We start from the raw sequence: 18,749 nt of genomic DNA, 5'->3' as shown, positions 1-18,749 counted from the left end.
ATAATGCCAGATGTGATTGTAATTAAAAATGTGTTATGGGATTTATAATCTAGTTTGCTTATTGCATCTATATTTAACTAGCTTTTGCGTGCGGATTCGTCCACATGAAATACCTAAGTTGCGTTTTATCTCCAATTCCATATCTCAAAAAACCCCTTTCTTCTTCTTGGGAATCTTGACAAATTGTTTTGTAGTGGATGGCCATGACTGGCCTTACCTCATGAGGAATATTATGTTAACACTATCTGTAAGTGTTTGGCCCAATGAGTAATGACTATTCGATGAATTAGTTTTAGATATGAAGTTCCAGTAAATTGAAGAATACCTATTCCTTTTACTCTTCATACAAGTTTGGCCATATGCATAGACTTAAAAAACTATTTTTTTAATGTTTTAGATAGACAGACAGACAAACTTACGCATTAGTATATTATATTCTATACCCGGCATACCTATGTATGTATATTTGTTATAGTAACAAGTTAACAACTAACATCCATATCACATTTTCCTCTTAGTAAGCACTAAGTAGGTATGATAATTACCGTCTGTCAAAAGGCCAAGGATTACAGATTGTCTTTGGCCTGTTAATTATATTTAAACGTCAAAGACGATAACAATGCAATGATGTGATGTGAATTATTGTGATCATATTATTATTATACTAAAGTATTTTTCAGAGATAGTCGTATACCCGGAAAACCCATTTTTGAGGTTTATGTGTTTTTTTTTTATCCAAGCAAAGCCTTGTGTTTAATTATCATATTTTAACGTATGTTCGTAATCGATAATTGTTTTTTTATCATCAATAAAACCCTCAGAATAATAACAGAAAAATTAATAAAACTACATTTTCTTAATAATGCTTAACTCTACAATGCTATAAAATCATTTTAGCCAATTAACTTTGAGTACCAAGCAAAAATAATAATTTAACCATAATAATATTTAACTTTAGCTAATTTCGTATTCAACTTAAGTTATTAAAGTCTTGTTTACCGTTTTAATTACTTACATATTTAAGTTTTGTTAAAACTAACACAGTCAATTGTATTTAGTTTAATTAATTACGTACGTAAGTTATGTTGTTTTATTACACTGGTTAATTTATATTATCTACCCCTTTAATAACAAAAAGATCCACATTTGTTATTACAAATGTGGATCTTAATACGTTGGAAAAGCCTTTTAATAGAGAAAAACAAAACATTGTGTAGCTTAAACGTTTAACTTTTTTACAAGTTAAGTGACGTCACATATTCCAAAATGGCGGACGGTTGAGAACTTTCCGGAACAGGGATGTGGAAATTAGAAAATCGAACCTCTTCCTAACATTCAAACAACATTAGAACGTTGATTGAGATATCACTCTCTAGAGGGATGTAAAAAATATTATTTCCGTTTAGAATACAAGAAATGACTTCCTCAATCAAGCTAGTAATGACAAATGACCGAGCATATGCCATAGACAATCCCGCCTTTGCGTTCGAATTTAGAACACCATTGTCGATGGTTGATGTCTTCTTTTGTGTTGCTAGTAGCCACAATAGAGTTTTTGCGATCCGTGTAAATTACATTTATATAGTCAATTAATATTTTTAAGGGTCTGTGGTGATGGTGTTATAATCTCATTAGGTTAGTAAATATTATAATTTTCGAAAGTTGGTTTTTGTGTGCTTTAAATAATATTAACTTTAATATGTTCTAATTACTTAAGAGGCCGGGTGCCATCGAAATTCTCATACATACGTAACACCAAAATCATTTTCTCATACGAAAATATTTAAAATATTTGTGTTATTTTTCAGCTTAAAATAGTAATTACCTCTAGGTTCATGCACAAATATTTACTACCAAATATTTAAACACTAAAAAATATAGTAAAACACTAAAAATATATAAATAAATAGTAAATTTACTACAAAATATTTAAACACTAAAAATATTTTTAGTGTTTAAATATTTTGTAGTAAATTTTTGTGCATGAACCTAGGTAATTACTATTTTAAGCTGAAAAATAACTCAAACATGTTAAATATTTTTATATGAGAAAATGATTTTGGTATAATATACGTCTGTATGAGAATTTCGATGGCACCCGGCCCCTTAATAGTAAAATTAGAGTGGCATTTTAGTAATGTAAAATGCTGTATCAAAGCAAGAAATGGACGCGCATTCAACTAATATATGAATTGTAGAGCTATCCGCTTAGGTTCTTATAATAACTCGATAACGCCCGCATTCCGCAACTTCGTTCTGTACATTTTTTCGTGATAAAAAGTATACTATGTCCTTTCCCGGGACTCAAAGTATGACAACACAACGTTTTAGCAAAATCGATTCAGCGGATTAGGCGTGAAGAGGTAACAGACAGACAGCTGATACACTTTCGCATTTATAATAATACTAGCTGTCCCGGCAAACGTTTCTTTGCCATATAAAGTATTTCGCCCGTATTATTAATTTATTGAAGTGACTAAATAAGTATGTCACCATGGCAACGTCCATCGCTATCCCGTCGCACAAACAATGGTCGCTGTCAGTCTCGAGTTGTAATAATTTACTATTATTTATTCGACAAATGCACTTATCAATATAAAAAGTACCCAGTAGCCGATTCTCAGGCCCATTGAATATGCATATAAAATTTGGTTAAAATCAGTAAAGCCGTTTCGGAGGAGTACGCGGCCTAACATTGTGACACGAGAATTTTATATATAAGCAGATTATAGTATGGGTATGGATAACGTCTAGTAGTCCTTGTCTGGCATATTGGAACGTTACATGTGTCTGTCAGACAAAGGCAGTGAACTTTAATGTAAATACATATTTTCGTTAATAAGAGGAGATGAAGAGTCATTAAAATATAAGTGAAACAAATATCAATAACTCTACATTAAGCTTTAAATACGTTTTTGCGCCTGTTCCACGACTTCCTGATAAAGTGCCGGATAGGCTATCCACAACTTATCTGACAGATACTCCATACTCCATCTGTCAAAAAAGTTGTGGATAGCCTATCCGACACTTATCATCAAGTGGCGAAACAGACCCTTAAAATCATAATAAAACAATGACATGCATAATGTAAAGTAAGTATCACTTATGTTTTTCATGAGACAATAATAATAACATGCAACGTGTTCACAATCGTAATTACTCGAAATCGATGACATTAAAAAACATAATAAGCAGATGTATCGTTTCAATTACGCCGCTCTGTGATCATACAATCGTTACGATGAATCGATTCGAGAATCGAGATATTATCAATGCTAACACGCCTTTGTCTCGATCGATTTTATTGTTTTGAGTTACGACAATGGAGGATTGGTGTTTAATGAAAGTGACACTGTTGCGATTATTTTCTTCCGCAGTTTTTATTGTTGTTATTAATTTGCTTTTTCCTTTATTTTTATCTGACTAATAATCGCACTCTCGTCTTACAGACATTTTCATTTCATGATAACTTAACTAATGTAATGAAGTTTTTGACATATTAAGCTTCAAGCTTATGGATAATAGAGCCACCCACAGGAGCCACCTAAGCTACGTCGAAGGCAAAGTTTACGTTAGGTTAGGTTAGATCAGGGGTCACCAAATGGGAATGGGAAAATCCAGAAAATCAACGATTCGTTGTCCCCTGATTTTTTCTCCAAAACTTAACCGATTTAAGTACTTTTTTCACTAAAGATTAAAGAAAGGCTTGAGCTGTGTTACTATGTTTTGCTTTTTTTGTATAATCTAGCCAAATCTGTTTTCTGGACGTTTGAACACAGCGGAAAATCTGGCCATTTTTTTGGGTTTTAGAACGTTCATATCTTATTTAATAATTAAATTATGAAAAAAAAGAAAACATAGGGACATCGTATTAGTGGCCGTAGATATTCAGGAAAAAAAATATAACTCTATTAGCATTATCCAGGAAGGAAACAGGGGACAACGTTTGTATAGAAAAAAGGGCGGTGTGGACTCCTCTTAATACTCAAAATATCAATAGATATTATATATTTTAGCCAAATCAAAAAGCCAATGAGCAAAGTTTAATTAGGTATGCTAAATCTTAAAACAGAGAAAAATAAATGTGTCCACCCAGCCCTTATGATTTGCAATTATTACATTTTATTTATTATAGGCACTTTACATGACGTATAAAAATCTTTTACCAATACCTGTTAAGAAATACAAGATCTAGCTAGGAATCATTTTAAAAAAATGTAATTTCATTCGTGTTTTATTGGATACCGAGCAAAGCTCGGTCAAACAGCTAGTATTTTTTAAATAAAAAAGTCGAAAACATAACTGTACCTAGGCACCGAGGCAATTCAAAGGAACTTTTAGCACGAAGATTTTATATATGACCGAGCTTTTTACAACATTTTGTATTCACATAATATACTTGTAGTTATACGAAAATGTAATTCGTATTGCAAAAGACTCATCATAATCGTATTAGGATTTAATATTAACACTTGTCATTATATTAGTGACGGTTAGAGTGGCCTTCAATCAGGTGATGATACAGCCCATTATCGGAATTATAATGCATTGCGGTCTCTACACTTTGACCAACGATGGACAACTACAGGCGATCTTAAACGTGTAGGACGTAGGTACACTAACATAGCCAATTAGCCACAGTAAAATACGAAAGAATAGAAAGTGTCCATTTTTTGGGCTAAATTGACACTTTTGCTAACCTGTCAGTTGTCACTATATGTCTAGTCTACCGTAGAAAGAAAACAATTTCTAAGCTATGTCCACACTGTGCCTCTTTTTGTTCATCTGCATGCCGCGTTATAGCGCAGTCAAAAGCGCATGTGAGGCATGTTCACGACCCATGCGCTCTGACCATATCCAAAACTTTCTTTTTTTCTGGCATTTCTTATGACCAAGTAAGCCGCACATATTCCACCAAGTAAAATGTTCTCGTCGCACGTGTTACAATAATCTGACAGACTGCAACTGAACTAAAATGACAATGTTGGCGTTGCGTCCGTTGGCGCATTCAATTATTGAATGCGTCAAAACGAAAGTTGAATGAAAGAAGATGACGAAAATTGTAGACGAAAGCGCATCGTGTGGACCTAATGGTCGTCATGCTACACGTGCAAGTTCTATCTGTGTTTAATTGCTCGTGTCCGTCATCGATTGTGCAAGTTGAAGGCAGCTTCGTAATCATGGTAGCAATCAATGCTATTTATCACAGGCCAACGTGAAGAACGTTATTATTTTTGGTGTAAATGTTAGTGTTAGATTTCTTTAGTAGAATCAACACCCCTAAAATGCAGTTGGAAGAGCCCAAATTTTCAAGTTAATAAGACAATATTAGGATTAAGGTAAATAATATTATGCGTTTGATGGCGATAGGTACATATAAGGTACATTTATAATATTATGTAAAAATGCGTCAAACACCGGCGCGGCGGGGCTTAATTGGTCACATTTAGCAATTCCTCTCAATCGATTCAGCAAATCAATTGTCAAAACTGTCAAACTGACAAATGTCAAATCAGTACAAAAATACAGAAATGAATTGCAAGCAGAGTTGCATTTTGCGATTTTAGAAAAATGAATCATATTATGAAATTTATTTATGATTCATACCATGATTTTTCAAAGCGACCATTTTAGCTCCGCTGATCTTTCGACAGTCAGTTCCGTTCATATGAGTAACTGTTTAGGTAGAGTATACTCTCCCACTTCTAAATTATAACACAAGCACTACAAAATAACTCCAATGTAAAACTTCCCATGTTTAAACTTTAATCCAATGAGTGCAGTGGGCTAAAACTTCGAAGGCTTTATAACTGCAGTATGTAGATGCAAAAGACTGTTTTCAAAACTAACCGCCGCACTCAGAGACATTTAATTATGATTAACCTTCAATTTAGTAAAGACTAAAGAGTTTGATAATTACATTTAAGTAATTGAGCCTATGTCCAGTAGTGGACGAATAAATAGACTGATATGATGATGATGGTGAATTAATGTTTATATAGCATTAAGTAGAGTTTTTGTAACTTCTTGTTCTCTATTGAATATTTTGGTACATACTGTCACTTTAAACTGCAAAGTCCTAACACAAAGTCTTAAGTCTTATTAGAAAGAATATTGTTTATAAATTATAATCTTGATTAAAAGAGGCAATACAGTCTATTCAATCCTAATTATTATTTAGCTATAACTGATATGGCTGTTGACATAGGTCATAGAGCTTCGGATAAAATTATAATCGCTAAATAAAAAATCTAATTACATAAAATTTTTTGACCCATCTGCGTATTTAGACCCTCCAACATCCTCAACCCTAATCAAAAAGGTACAGTTTCAAGCACTATTGTAGATATAAAGATAGGTACGTTACCTAAATATTTTGACAGGTAACTAAATATATATATTAAGATATAGGATATTAAAAGTCTGGACTTACCTCCGCTATCTGCGCTATTGGCTTCGAAGGTTTTGCTGGTCATGTGGAACAGGGCGTCCAGGGGCGTGTGGGGGGCATTCGTGCCCTGCTGCGGGGCCCTTCGCGGCTCCGAGCAGCAGTCTGACGCGGAGGAGGATCTCTCTGACGCGGAGTCGCAGCACTCCGCCGGTACCATCTCCCGCGGCCTCAGCAGCCCCAGGGCAGCCAGCCGCCACCGCTCGCCGTCCAGCAGAGCCGCTCCGGCTAGCCGCTGCAGCCGCTGCAGCCTTTCAAAACCAGACGCATCCCACGGCCGGACAATTCTAGGTGGAGTGCGAGGGCTGTGCGACAGAATGTCCAAGATAGAGAAGCTCTTCACCCCCTCCCCGCGTCTCTCCTCCACCGGCTCCGAGGCCATCTTCAGCCTCTTCAGTGGCCTGAAGTAGTCGTGGGGAGACGGCGACCGCGACGGTGCCGGCGACGGGCGGCCTACGCTGATATCGTCCTCGGAGCAGCTGTGTCCAGACATCGACTCCTCCTCCATGTTCAGTTCACATCCATCACACGAGAGTCACAATCGGATGGGTCACAGTTATCGGATTACGGTTAACGCGGGATACGGCTGACGGATCGACGCGCCTCGATCGACTGACGTGGTGTGTGACAGCCTGGGGCCGGGCGGCCGGGTGGGCGCGGCAAGGCGCGGCGCGGGCCAATCGCGCGCGCCCGTTTTATTGCGTCTCGCCGGCGATTGGTCGCGGCGCCGCCGCTATGCGAGCAGGGCTGTCACCCGCGGCGCTCCAATAAAACTTTTTAATCCGGTGAAGGATTGGGGGGCGAGATTGTGTGATTAATTTAGTTCGCTCCGGCGCGGCGGGGCGCGGGGGGAGTCCCGTTTAATTACCGGGATGAAGACGCGGGACTAAGTACGGGACGGTTTAATTTATCGAGGATAGGTAGGACGTTTGTCACCGAGGAAATTGCCGCTCCACTACATTTACAGTCCATCAGTGGACAGTGAATATAATGAATTGTCTATTCTCCGAGGAACGTAGCAATTACTGGTTAACAATTATTTCATTAATTTTCATACAATCGCGTTTGTTTTAAGAGGATACACCAGGGGCTAGAGAAATGAAAAAAAAGTATGTGTACCCTTACCTCAAGCCTTACCGCAGAACGCGATAGAGACAACTGCAGAAAATCAACGATTCGTTGTCCCCTGATTCCTCCTCCAAAACTTAACCGATTTAAGTACTTTTTTCATTAAAGATTAAAGAAAGGCTTGAGCTGTGTTCCTATGTTTCATTTTTTTTGTATAATATAGCCAAATCTGTTTTCTGGATGTTTGAACACAGCGGAAAATCTGGCCATTTTTTTGGGTTTTTGAACGTTCATATCTTATTTAATAATTAAATTATGAAAAAAAGGAAAACATAAGGACATTGCATTAGTGGCCGTAGATATTCAGGAAAAAAATTATAACTCTACTAGCATTATCCAGGGAGGAAACAGGGGATAACATTTGTATGGAAAAAAGGGCGGTGTGGACTCCTCTTAAGACTACAATTATTTTGTCAGTAATTACGTATAACTTAGTTGTTTTGTTGTTTATTTATTCACACTTAACATTAAGATAATATTATATTTCCCAGGATTAGGAAAATATAATTATGACCTGGTAAACCAAAACAATTTTGTGAGTAGGTACAGTCTCTACATTTTTCACGAGGCAGACGCGCTATACAGTGTGTAACAAAAATAAGTGATAATACTTTAGGGTGTGTACGTGTTCCTTGTAGAGAGTTCACTGTGAAAGTAGCAGCGCTGAAAGACCAACATTTTTTTTTCACTTTTGTATGGGGAAACTCTACAACTCTCTACAAGGAACACGTACACACCCTAAAGTATTATCACTTATTTTTGTTACACACTGTATAGGCAATTTATACGGTTTTGTTGCCATTGATGCAAAATATACCATAGTCATTGAAGAATGCAACAAACTCAAAGTACCTAACATAATATTATTTTGCTTTATAATTATCAGGAAAACCGAATTGTTGTAACTTATGGAAGTAGCAATAATGTTATGAAGATGTTAGATCTAATAAGTAATAACCTATTAATATAACTAAGTATTTATATTTATAGCCAAATTAAAAATGCTCTTTAACTCTGTTTAATATGTTAAGTTAAATTAAATAGCCATTATTAAATTATAAATTGTCTACGGAAAATCGTAGACAATTAGCTACGCCGTAGATGTGTCTACGTTATTAGGTAGACATATACCCCCTTACTAATAAACGCTGTATAATTTTGAATAGTTATACAGTGTTTTGTCTTCTTCATTCCAATTAAAAATGTCACTTGTGTGACAGGAACAAAACACTGTATATAACTATTCAAAGCTTATACAACGTTTATTAGTAAGCGGGTTATAGTTTAATCAATATAAAAAAAAGAATTTCAAATTTTGCTATTCTCCCTAAAACTCGAAAACGGCTGAACCGATTTGGCTTATTTTAGTCTTGAATTGTGGAGGTTACGGGAAGGTTTACTTTGGAAGGAAGTGATACGAAGTTCATCGGGTATTCCTTGTTAAAAAAAATTCAAGATACTATAATTATAGAAGTATGACGTTTGTACGTGGGAGAGCCATGCTTCGGCACGCTTGGGCCGGCTCGACCGGATAAGTACCACGTTCTCACAGAAAACCGGCGTGAAACAGCGCTTGCGCTGTGTTTCGCCGAGTGAGTGAGTTTACCGGAGGCCCAATCCCCTACCCTATTCCCTTTCCTACCCTCCCCTATTCCCTTCCCTTCCCTACCCTCCCCTATTACCCTATTCCCTCTTAAAAGGCCGGTAACGCACATGCAGCTCTTCTGAAGCTGCGAGTGTCCATGGGCGACGGAAGTTGCTTTCCATCAGGTGACCCGTTTGCTCGTTTGCCCCCTTATTTCATAAAAAAAAAGACTATGTTTTAAGTTCTTTAAGTGTATCGATTAGGCACTTGTATAGTTCTTATAAGGTTTTTTTGACAAGAGTTCATCTATTCAACGTTATTGATATGTTTTAACGTTAGCTAAAACGCTAAAACTAAATTAATTGATATAGACATAGAATATAAGTTATTATTATTAAGTTTCACATACTATTTTAATGGTAGACTATAAGTACAAAATATAAAAGTATATGTAAGATAACACTTTAAACTGCATTCTGTGAATTAAAGATTTGATTCGATAAATAAAACCGCTGTTGGATAGATAAACTCCCGTCAAGGCACGACAGAAAATGTGCATTAACGAAACAAACACTGGTGTCAGCCATGTTTTTATTTACCGTGTTCACGCTTGGCCGATTGGGGGGCGGCATTTTCGGGGTTCCTACTGATTATAAGGTGCATAATTTGTTTTGGTATATGCAGGTGATGTGACTAGTCATTTCGTATTCAAATGTAAGATACAGTAGAAAATTCATATAATTTGATCCATGAATACAAACCAAGTTATCTTAATATTATCAAAAGATGAGTAAAAATTGTTGGTCAAAAGTATCATTCACATCAACACTAATATTTCTTAATTCTTGACTTCATGTTCAAAATGCAAAAATTATTTGGATAATATTTAGTATGGAGATATTTTGTTTCTTTTTCTTTTTTTTTATTGACATAAGGGGGCAACCGAACAAACGGGTCACCTGATGGAAAGCAACTTCCGTCGCCCATGGACACTCGCAGCATCAGAACAGCTGCAGGTGCGTTGCCGGCCTTTTAAGAGGGAATAGGGTAGGGAACTAATGACTATAGTTCCTACGCCGCCCTTGTCTTAACCTTAGGTTTGACAGAAAGAGTATAGGAGAAGGTGGTAATGTGGTCCACTTTGTTTATCAAGCATTATTTAAGAAATATAGGAGCCAGAAACCTAAAAAATACATTATTGGACTTCTTATTCATTTGTTTAAACATGTCTTATTAGGGAATAAATAAAACTCGTGCAGGATAATCGTAAGTTTTAATTATTATTCTTAATCAATCACATTTGGTATTTTGAGATCAAAAATGATGGTAATGTGACCCCCCGGGGATGTCACATTAAATGTATTGCACAAGTGAAACTTAACGGCAAAAAAATCACAAATGTAATAGTCACCTTTGGAGCGTCGACAGTCTACTGTCTACATAGCCCATTAGTCAAAAATTTGATACTGTACCCATGGCTCTACAACTATCGAAATAAAATCACACACGCTTAAAATTTTCACCGGTCGCAAGTTTAAACTCGATCAAATGACAATCGAATCAATTTAAGGCCGGCAACGCACTTGCAGCTCTTCTGATGCTGCGAGTGTCCATGGGCGACGGAAGTTGCTTTCCATCAGGTGACCCGTTTGCTCGTTTGCCCCCTTATTTCATAAAAAAAAATGCAGGGGCCACATTACCACCTTTTCCCTGTACCTATGTGAGTTTATGTCAAAATCCTGAATTAAATGAAACGTGCGTCTGTAAGTTGTTAAATTATAAGTAAATAAACAGGTAGAGATTTGCAAAACCAATTATAATTCGAGTTGAAACCATCTTTAAAACAGGTAGGTATTACTAGGATTTCAAATTACTTAAAAATAAAGCAAATTTTAAACTCACTAGGGTCACACATTTTAAAGAACAAACACACGCACAAAATGCCTGTTTGATTGAACGGCTATTTAAACCAGTTGGCTGCGACATATAAGTACATGGGCGGCGGCAGAAATAACTTACAAGAGGTGCAGATTTTAGTTTTCTTTTTTTTCTTTTTACTTTTTACGAACAACAGTGACTGTCTATTTACGTCAACAGAATACATTTAGTGCCGAAACATTACGCATAAAAAATTATTTCTAATAGACGGCTTTTTATTTCAATAATTCCTGTTGATCTCTACATTCCCAAGGGGTGCAAGTGCACCACCTGGCACCCGGTGCCTATGGCTATACAAGTTATGACTCATGTACTTACTTACTATATTTTTGAAATAAATATAAATAACTATAATATTTATATATAGCAAATTAACGACCGTACAAGCTTCTACTAACTTACACATAGTAAATTAATGTTTTCACCAAAAATCGATATCTCGCCTATTATTCGATTCTCCGTGTGATTATTTACGACCGGAACCGGCGCCATATTGCCTGCTTTCCCGCGCATTGGCCAATCATGTCGATATCCGGTCCAGTAATTTTAGACCAAAAATAATTGGATGTTGGTATTTGTAATTCGAATTTCTACGCATTAACTTTTTTATTTTTCCCCGCTCGTGAGCAAAGCCATTTGTTTTATGGTCATGAATTGTATTGTTTGTTATAACTTCTATGGCTATTGTGTAATAAAAATAACCACGTTTCATACCGAGGATGTTGAACACAATAATAAACCGATCGTTAGATTTTCCTAAACGGTTACAAATGATAATAAAAATTAATTAAGTACCTATTAGCATTAACCACAGATTCCGTGAAAACATCTATTTGTATAATTAATGGTAAACCCTACAAATATCTGTTGTTAAAACAAAAATTTTGAAAATTGGTTGACAAACGGCGGAGTTGAATATACAAAAATAAAAAAATAAAAAATATCCACAGCCGAACATATAACCTCCTCGTTTTTTGGAAGTCGGTTAAAAATGAAAAGCTCAGAATAGGAAGCCTTAGTTACTTACCTAAATATAAATTTTAAAAAATGCTCGTAGAAAAACTTGCGGAAGTAAATAGTAATCGATTCATTATCTATTATACTAACAAGCATAAACCTATAATGCTAGTATATATTATAAGTCTATGCTAACAAGTAACAGTTATTATGAACACGTCCGTTTGTCTTTTGATATACTTCGAGTCCTAGTATCTTGAGATATTTTGAGTCCCAGGACCTTTTAAAAGTAAAATGCGACAAGGCTTTAAAATTTAAATGAACGTGGGTGGGAGCGCTTTTGGTAAAGGAGAACTGTCAAAAATGACGTTTTTGTATGATGGCAGCGTTAGTTCCTTTTTTCGCCACGTTCATTTAAAGCCTTGTCGAGCTGTAGAGTTCATAAAAGTAGAGTTCCCGCACTATAAACTAATTTGAAATTCCTGCACAACTATGTTCCGGGCAACTTTTAAGTCTATAAAGCCTTTACATTCTAGTACACATTATTTCCTCCGAGGCAGGAAAATATTGTGTCTAATACAAGAATAATTCACATCATTATGTAGAGGATATAGGCGGGTTCGGAGGAAATATATTAGTAGTGTTTTATATTAACGGAAATATAAAGAAACGTAAGCTACGTTATACGTGGGAGAGCCGTGCTTCGGCACGAATGGGCCGGCTCGACCGGAGAAATACCACGTTCTCACAGAAAACCGGCGTCAAACAGCGCTTGCGCTGTGTTTCGACGAGTGAGTGAGTTTACCGGAGGCCCAATCCCCTACCCTATTCCCTTCCCTACCCCCACCTATTCCCTTCCCTTCCCTACCCTCTCCTATTACCCTATTCTCTCTTAAAAGGCTGGCAACGCATCTGCAGCTCTTCTGATGCTGCGAGTGTCCATGGGTAACGAAAATTGCTTTCCATCAGGTGACCTGTTTGCTCGTTTGCCCCCCTATTTCATAAAAAAAACCTTTAAAAAATGTATACATAATGAGTAATGACTATAACATTACAATTGACATGTACAGCTATTATAAAACAAAATATTGATTACTTATTAATTATTATGATTGGTTACTTAATTTTAAGTTAACGAAGATTTAACATAAACTCTAGTCTGTACATCGCGCGCGGGAACCGTACATTTTTCCGGGATAAAAACTATCCCATGTCCTTTCCCGGGACTCAAAGTATCTCCATGCCCAATTTCAGCAAAATCGGTCCAGCAGTTTGAGCGTGAAGAGGTAACAGACATACAGACGGACATACAGACACTTTCGCATTTATAATATTAGTATAAGTATAGATGTCTCTGAGTGCGGTACATTATACCTACACACTCAAGTATTGATGACAAAATAATTTAGATATTACATATCGTCTAGATATAAAGATCAATAAAAATCATAATTTTACTCACATAATGCCTCCTCAACTCCACTTCAGTCACCAAAAACCTGTAAAACAAAATTACATTAAATTTATTCTCACTAATAAATAATTCTCTATTTCTGTTTCACAAGAACAAATTATGCCACAATTTCGGCAATGAAATAGGCTAGGCAATTTCCCGTACAAATAACAATAGTAACCCCACGGTAACCCTGTATTTTGGACGAAACGGAAGCCATCATAAGTCATTTGGGGTGTCTAGTGCCGGAGAACACGAAGGGGGCTCCCGTTGTTGAGAGGGGATTGGATACTGATGATAAAGGTGGCGGATCTAACGTTTTATGTTCTATTTATTCAAATAATATTTAGGTATTTATTTACATGAGAAGAAGAGCAGTTTTGGTATGAAGTATGAATAATTATTATTATGTTATAACAAAGGAATAAAGGTTTTTAGCGTGTCTTTGCCAGTTGTTTTGGCACGTGTAACGTGACGTTACAGTCTCACTAAACGTTAAAACTCAGGAATACAAATTTGAGCATAAAGAAAAGAAATAAATGAAATTATTGTCGGACTACACACTAGGAGACGGAAGGTTTTTATAGTCTATAAACATTTATTATGTGTTTAATATGTTTATCTTTGTCATACAATTTCACCAAAGCTAGGTTTATTTTAAAATTTAACCCGTAAGCACTAAGCCGTAAGCAGGCCTTAATGTTACATACTCAGCTAAACCATACTTAATTAAAGCTTAACTAACAATAACTTTGCTGCAAACATGGATACAAAGTTACCTTCGGTTTAGCGCAAGTGTTCTCTCTTAATCCTTAACTTAAGTATAAGAGTCGAATGTAACGACCATAAGGAGAGTATCAAACCACAATTTGGGGAGCGGCCACATCTCAATACGGCCGCGGGTGGCCTCACGCCCTCACAACACACTACTTATTTTGTAACACCTTTGCCGGTCCCAATTTGGATATTAGGCTAATAGTTTAGCACATGTCACCTGACAGTAATAGGTGCGTTTTGGTGAAGTTAGGGCCTAGGGGCTTTGTAATTTCAGAAGGCTCTTGATGATTGCAAAAAAAAACGTGGCACTGGGACTGCCGCGATAAAGCTTTTGCAGTTAGCAGCTAGTCTAGTGAATAAACACCGTGCCGGCCTGCCGAACTGAAACAAGGGACGAGTGTTAGGATTCGGTCGCTGCGCTCAAAGCCCGTGATATAAAAGCTATGCAATAGCTTAAAAAACTAACGAAGATCAATCTTATATATAAAATTCTCGTGTCACAATGTTAGGCCGCGTACTCCTCCGAAACGGCTTTACTGATTTTAACCAAATTTTATATGCATATTCAGTGGGTCTGAGAATCGGCTACTGGGTACTTATCTATACTAATTATATTGATAAGTGCATTTGTTGAATAAATAATAGTAAATTATTACAACTCGAGACTGACGGCGACCATTGTTTGTGCGACGGGATAGCGATGGACGTTGCCATGGTGACATACTTATTTAGTCACTTCAATAAAATAATATGGGCGAAATACTTTACCTATATGGCAAAGAAACGTTTGCCGGGACAGCTAGTAATAATAAATAAATTAAAAGTCTATGTTGTATTTTAACATTTTTGTTTCAGTCAGTTTTCGGTCGGTGCGTTTTCCGGTTAAGGAAATTAATTTTCCGAGAAACTGAAAATGAAAAAAAAAATTAAACGCCATTTTATTAAGCAATACTTTATATAAAATCCCAGTCATACTTTTAACCGACTTCCAAACAGGATTCTTAATTCGACCATATAATAATATAATGTGTTCTTTTTTGTGAGTTCATTGACAAAGCGAATAAAAGTTGTCTAAGCACCCTCAAAATCATTTGCGGCCTTTAGAAGGAAGTGAGACATCGTGTGGTCCATTATACCATTTGTTTGGGCCACTCTGTGGGTCCGTTGGGGACTATTAGGGGCCAATTACCACACCTAGCGTCGTGTGAAGTCACCGATTCGATTAATATTGCGGTTTCGGGGACTGTAATTGGATTTTGACACTTTTGAAGTGATCTTGGGAAGTTTTGGAGCAGTGCCGTAAATAGCCTTATTTGCGCCCTGTGCGAGCTTATACAACTACACCCTTGTTTTTTAACTGACTTCCAAAAAGGAGAAGGTTAAAAATTAACAGTCTAACCTGGCCATTCTTGCGGCCATTCAACTCAATAATCATGATTCATGACATGGATGATTTTCATATTCTAAGCTTATTCTGCAAAAAACCTGAAAAATATCGTGATACTAGCATGTTTATTTATTTTTATTTATTTATTTGTTTATTTATTTGTGTTAGGAAGACCAACAGCTATCAATAAAAATAGTAAATAACTTATACTAGAAAATAGGAAGCCAATTACAGGTCCTCACAAATAGATATACAGGATGAGTAACAAGTTCAAACATAACAGGCGCCACATACTACTAGGTATATTACAATGTGTAAAGTGAGACTTATTACTAAAGAGTCACAAATACTAAAATTTAAGCCTATACGTAAACATATTCTAACGTAAGTAACAAACACCGAATAAGGCCAATATAAGTGACAGTTGTATGACCAAACATTACTGGAGCAAGTATTCATAAAGCAGTCGCTTGGCTTTCACAATGCTAGTAGAAAACAGGTCTAAGTCTAAAGATTTAGAAATATTATTAAAGTTATTACCTGCGCGCAAGATAAATGAATTCTTACGGTAGTTAGTCGAAACTACTGGTACAAATATAGGGGGGTTAAATCTAAAAATTCTAGAGGGTACATTTAAATTAATTTTTTCTAAAATTACGGGAGAATCAATTTTATTGGAGGCAATCTTTAAAAGAAAAACTAAGTCGGCAACATCGCGTCTGATCTTGAGCGGAACAAGATGTTGACGTTTACACATTTCAAAATAATTATCGGAATCGTAGTGGATTTTTAAGCGATAACAAAGGTAACGAACAAATTTCTTTTGGATGTTTTCAATACGATCAATATAGTCATTATACATAGCATTCCAAACTTGCGAGGCGTATTCCAATTGGGGACGAACATAGGTACAATATAATGTTTTTATTGTTTTTATATCTTTGAAAGACGATGCACACCTTAGCACAAAACCGAGCGCTTTGTAAGCTTTAGATACTATTTGATCTACGTGTGCATCAAACAGTAATTTGGAGTCGTGGTATACTCCTAGATCACGAACTGACGTAAGACGTTCTAAAGGTTGTTGCTTGAGCGTATAACTAGTAAGAATTACGTTCTGTTTTCTCGAAAAGGTGACAACGCAGCATTTTGAGGGATTAAGATCAAGACAATTTTGGGAACAATACTGTTCTAGTCGTGTTATGTCGGCCTGCAGTGCAGATGCATCCGATTGAGACGAGATAGTTAAGAAAATTTTCATGTCATCTGCAAAGCAGAGCAACCGAGACGAATGTAAACAGCACTGAATATCGTTCACCATGATGTTAAAAAGAAGTGGGCCAAGCAACGATCCTTGGGGAACTCCACTCGGGATGTCAACCCAACCAGAGATGTAGTTTTTAACTACAACAGCTTGGGACCTTCGATGGATGTAGGAGGAGAACCACCTTAGAAGATTACCACTAATCCCCATGGATTCGAGCTTGTTAATAAGAATGTTGTGATCTATGCGATCGAAACATTTTGAGTAGTCGGTGTAAACCACATCGACTTGCTTACCAGCTTCCATTGCTTGCGTTATATAGTCATTGAAGGTCACTAAGTTGGAGACAGTGGATCTGCCACCGAGAAACCCATGTTGAGATTCACTAAAAGACGTCTTCAAAGCTGGGCATAATTGGTTATATATAATACGTTCAAAAACTTTAGCAATTATACACAGCTTTGAGATGGGTCTATAATTAGTGACATCGGTTTTAGGCCCTTTTTTATGTACTGGGGTGATGAACGCAGATTTCCAAATGCCCGGCACGACTCCTACACTTAGCGACCTTCTAAACAGTAGTGTAATGGGAATCGCAATCGTTTCTTGGATAATTTCTGCCACGCACGAAAAATTCTGGAATGAACTGTCGCTAGCAGTATTTCCGGACCATAACCAACCAACAAACCTTCAAATATAGAGGCACTTGCAATTCTTCTGATCCCTGCTGCACCATGGCGCTAAGTTTGTATTATGTAGACATCTAATAGATGTTAATAAAGTCTGTGAATCATAGAATCTAACTATCAAGAACCATTTTGAATGCATTTTGTATTGTGCGTGGCCTGAACTTGTCAACGAGTGCGGTGACCACAATTCCGGCCCACCACGGACAGATCATCAATTAAATCCGCGTTGACATCCCAGTGTCGACACCGTGGAGTGTCGCGGCGACAATGCCGGCGACCGGCGACATAATAGAGCCATCCGACATGCCTAATCACTTGTATTGTGGCTGCAGATGTTACGTAGTAGGGTGGATATGCTGTATGTGATATTGCGGATATAGTCCTGATATAAATTTAAAATAGAAAAGTGATTTTTAAGTAAGCCAAAAGTGAAAACGATTTCGAAAATATCCAGATTGCCGACAAAAATTCGTGTTAATATAAATAATAGAGCAAATGGGTATACTAAAAAGTATTTCTTTATAATAAGACACTAGATGACACTATTACCGCGAAATTGCGCCAAAATTTGTTTATCGCGCGGGAACCGTACATTTTTGGATGAAAAATATCCTATGTACTTTCCCGGGACTCCATATGCAAAATCGATTCATTGTTTTGTGCATGAAGAGGTAACTGTCTGTTACCTCTACAGACTATGGATTTCTAGATATTCTTTGATAATAATTAATTTCGGCTTCGGCCTATAAACACTTGATCCGCTACTTTCACACATTTTATTCAATAAAAAATCTACACACGTCACATGACTTTGCGGGATTTAGGTTAATTTTTAGTATGTAAGCATAACTCTTTCAGCGCTGCTGCTTTCCCAGTGAACTCTATCTATGTAGGAAACACTTCATCATACACCTAAAGTAATGCTAAGTACTCACATACGGTTTTGCTCGATAGTTTTACTCTGAATTGAAGGAAATTACATATTTGACATATTTAATTCCATCGAGCCGGCTCGAAGCGAGCCTTCGAGCTGTCAGTTTTGCAGTTATTGCTCGATTTGGAGTAAAACTATCGATAGTTTTACTCCAAATCGAGCAATAACTCACATACGGTTTTGCTCGAG

General features: G+C 36.6%; 1 protein-coding gene across 1 annotated transcript in view; it reads right to left on the bottom strand.

Moving 5' to 3' along the window:
• The window catches only part of LOC121737778 (homeobox protein BarH-like 1b), a 56,521-nt gene extending 49,483 nt beyond the window's left edge, over positions 1–7,038 (bottom strand). The window contains exon 1 of the mRNA XM_042129472.1: positions 6,434–7,038. Within this exon, the coding sequence (XP_041985406.1) occupies positions 6,434–6,956 (523 nt within the window). The 5' untranslated portion in view covers positions 6,957–7,038. The remainder of the gene's footprint in view (positions 1–6,433) is intronic.
• Positions 7,039–18,749: the final 11,711 nt, after the last annotated feature.

The sequence above is a fragment of the Aricia agestis genome, chromosome 21 (assembly GCF_905147365.1).
Source record: "Aricia agestis chromosome 21, ilAriAges1.1, whole genome shotgun sequence".
Classification (NCBI taxonomy): domain Eukaryota; kingdom Metazoa; phylum Arthropoda; class Insecta; order Lepidoptera; family Lycaenidae; genus Aricia; species Aricia agestis.
Note: the sequence above shows the minus strand (reverse complement) of the source record. Positions and strands in the feature narration are given on the sequence as shown.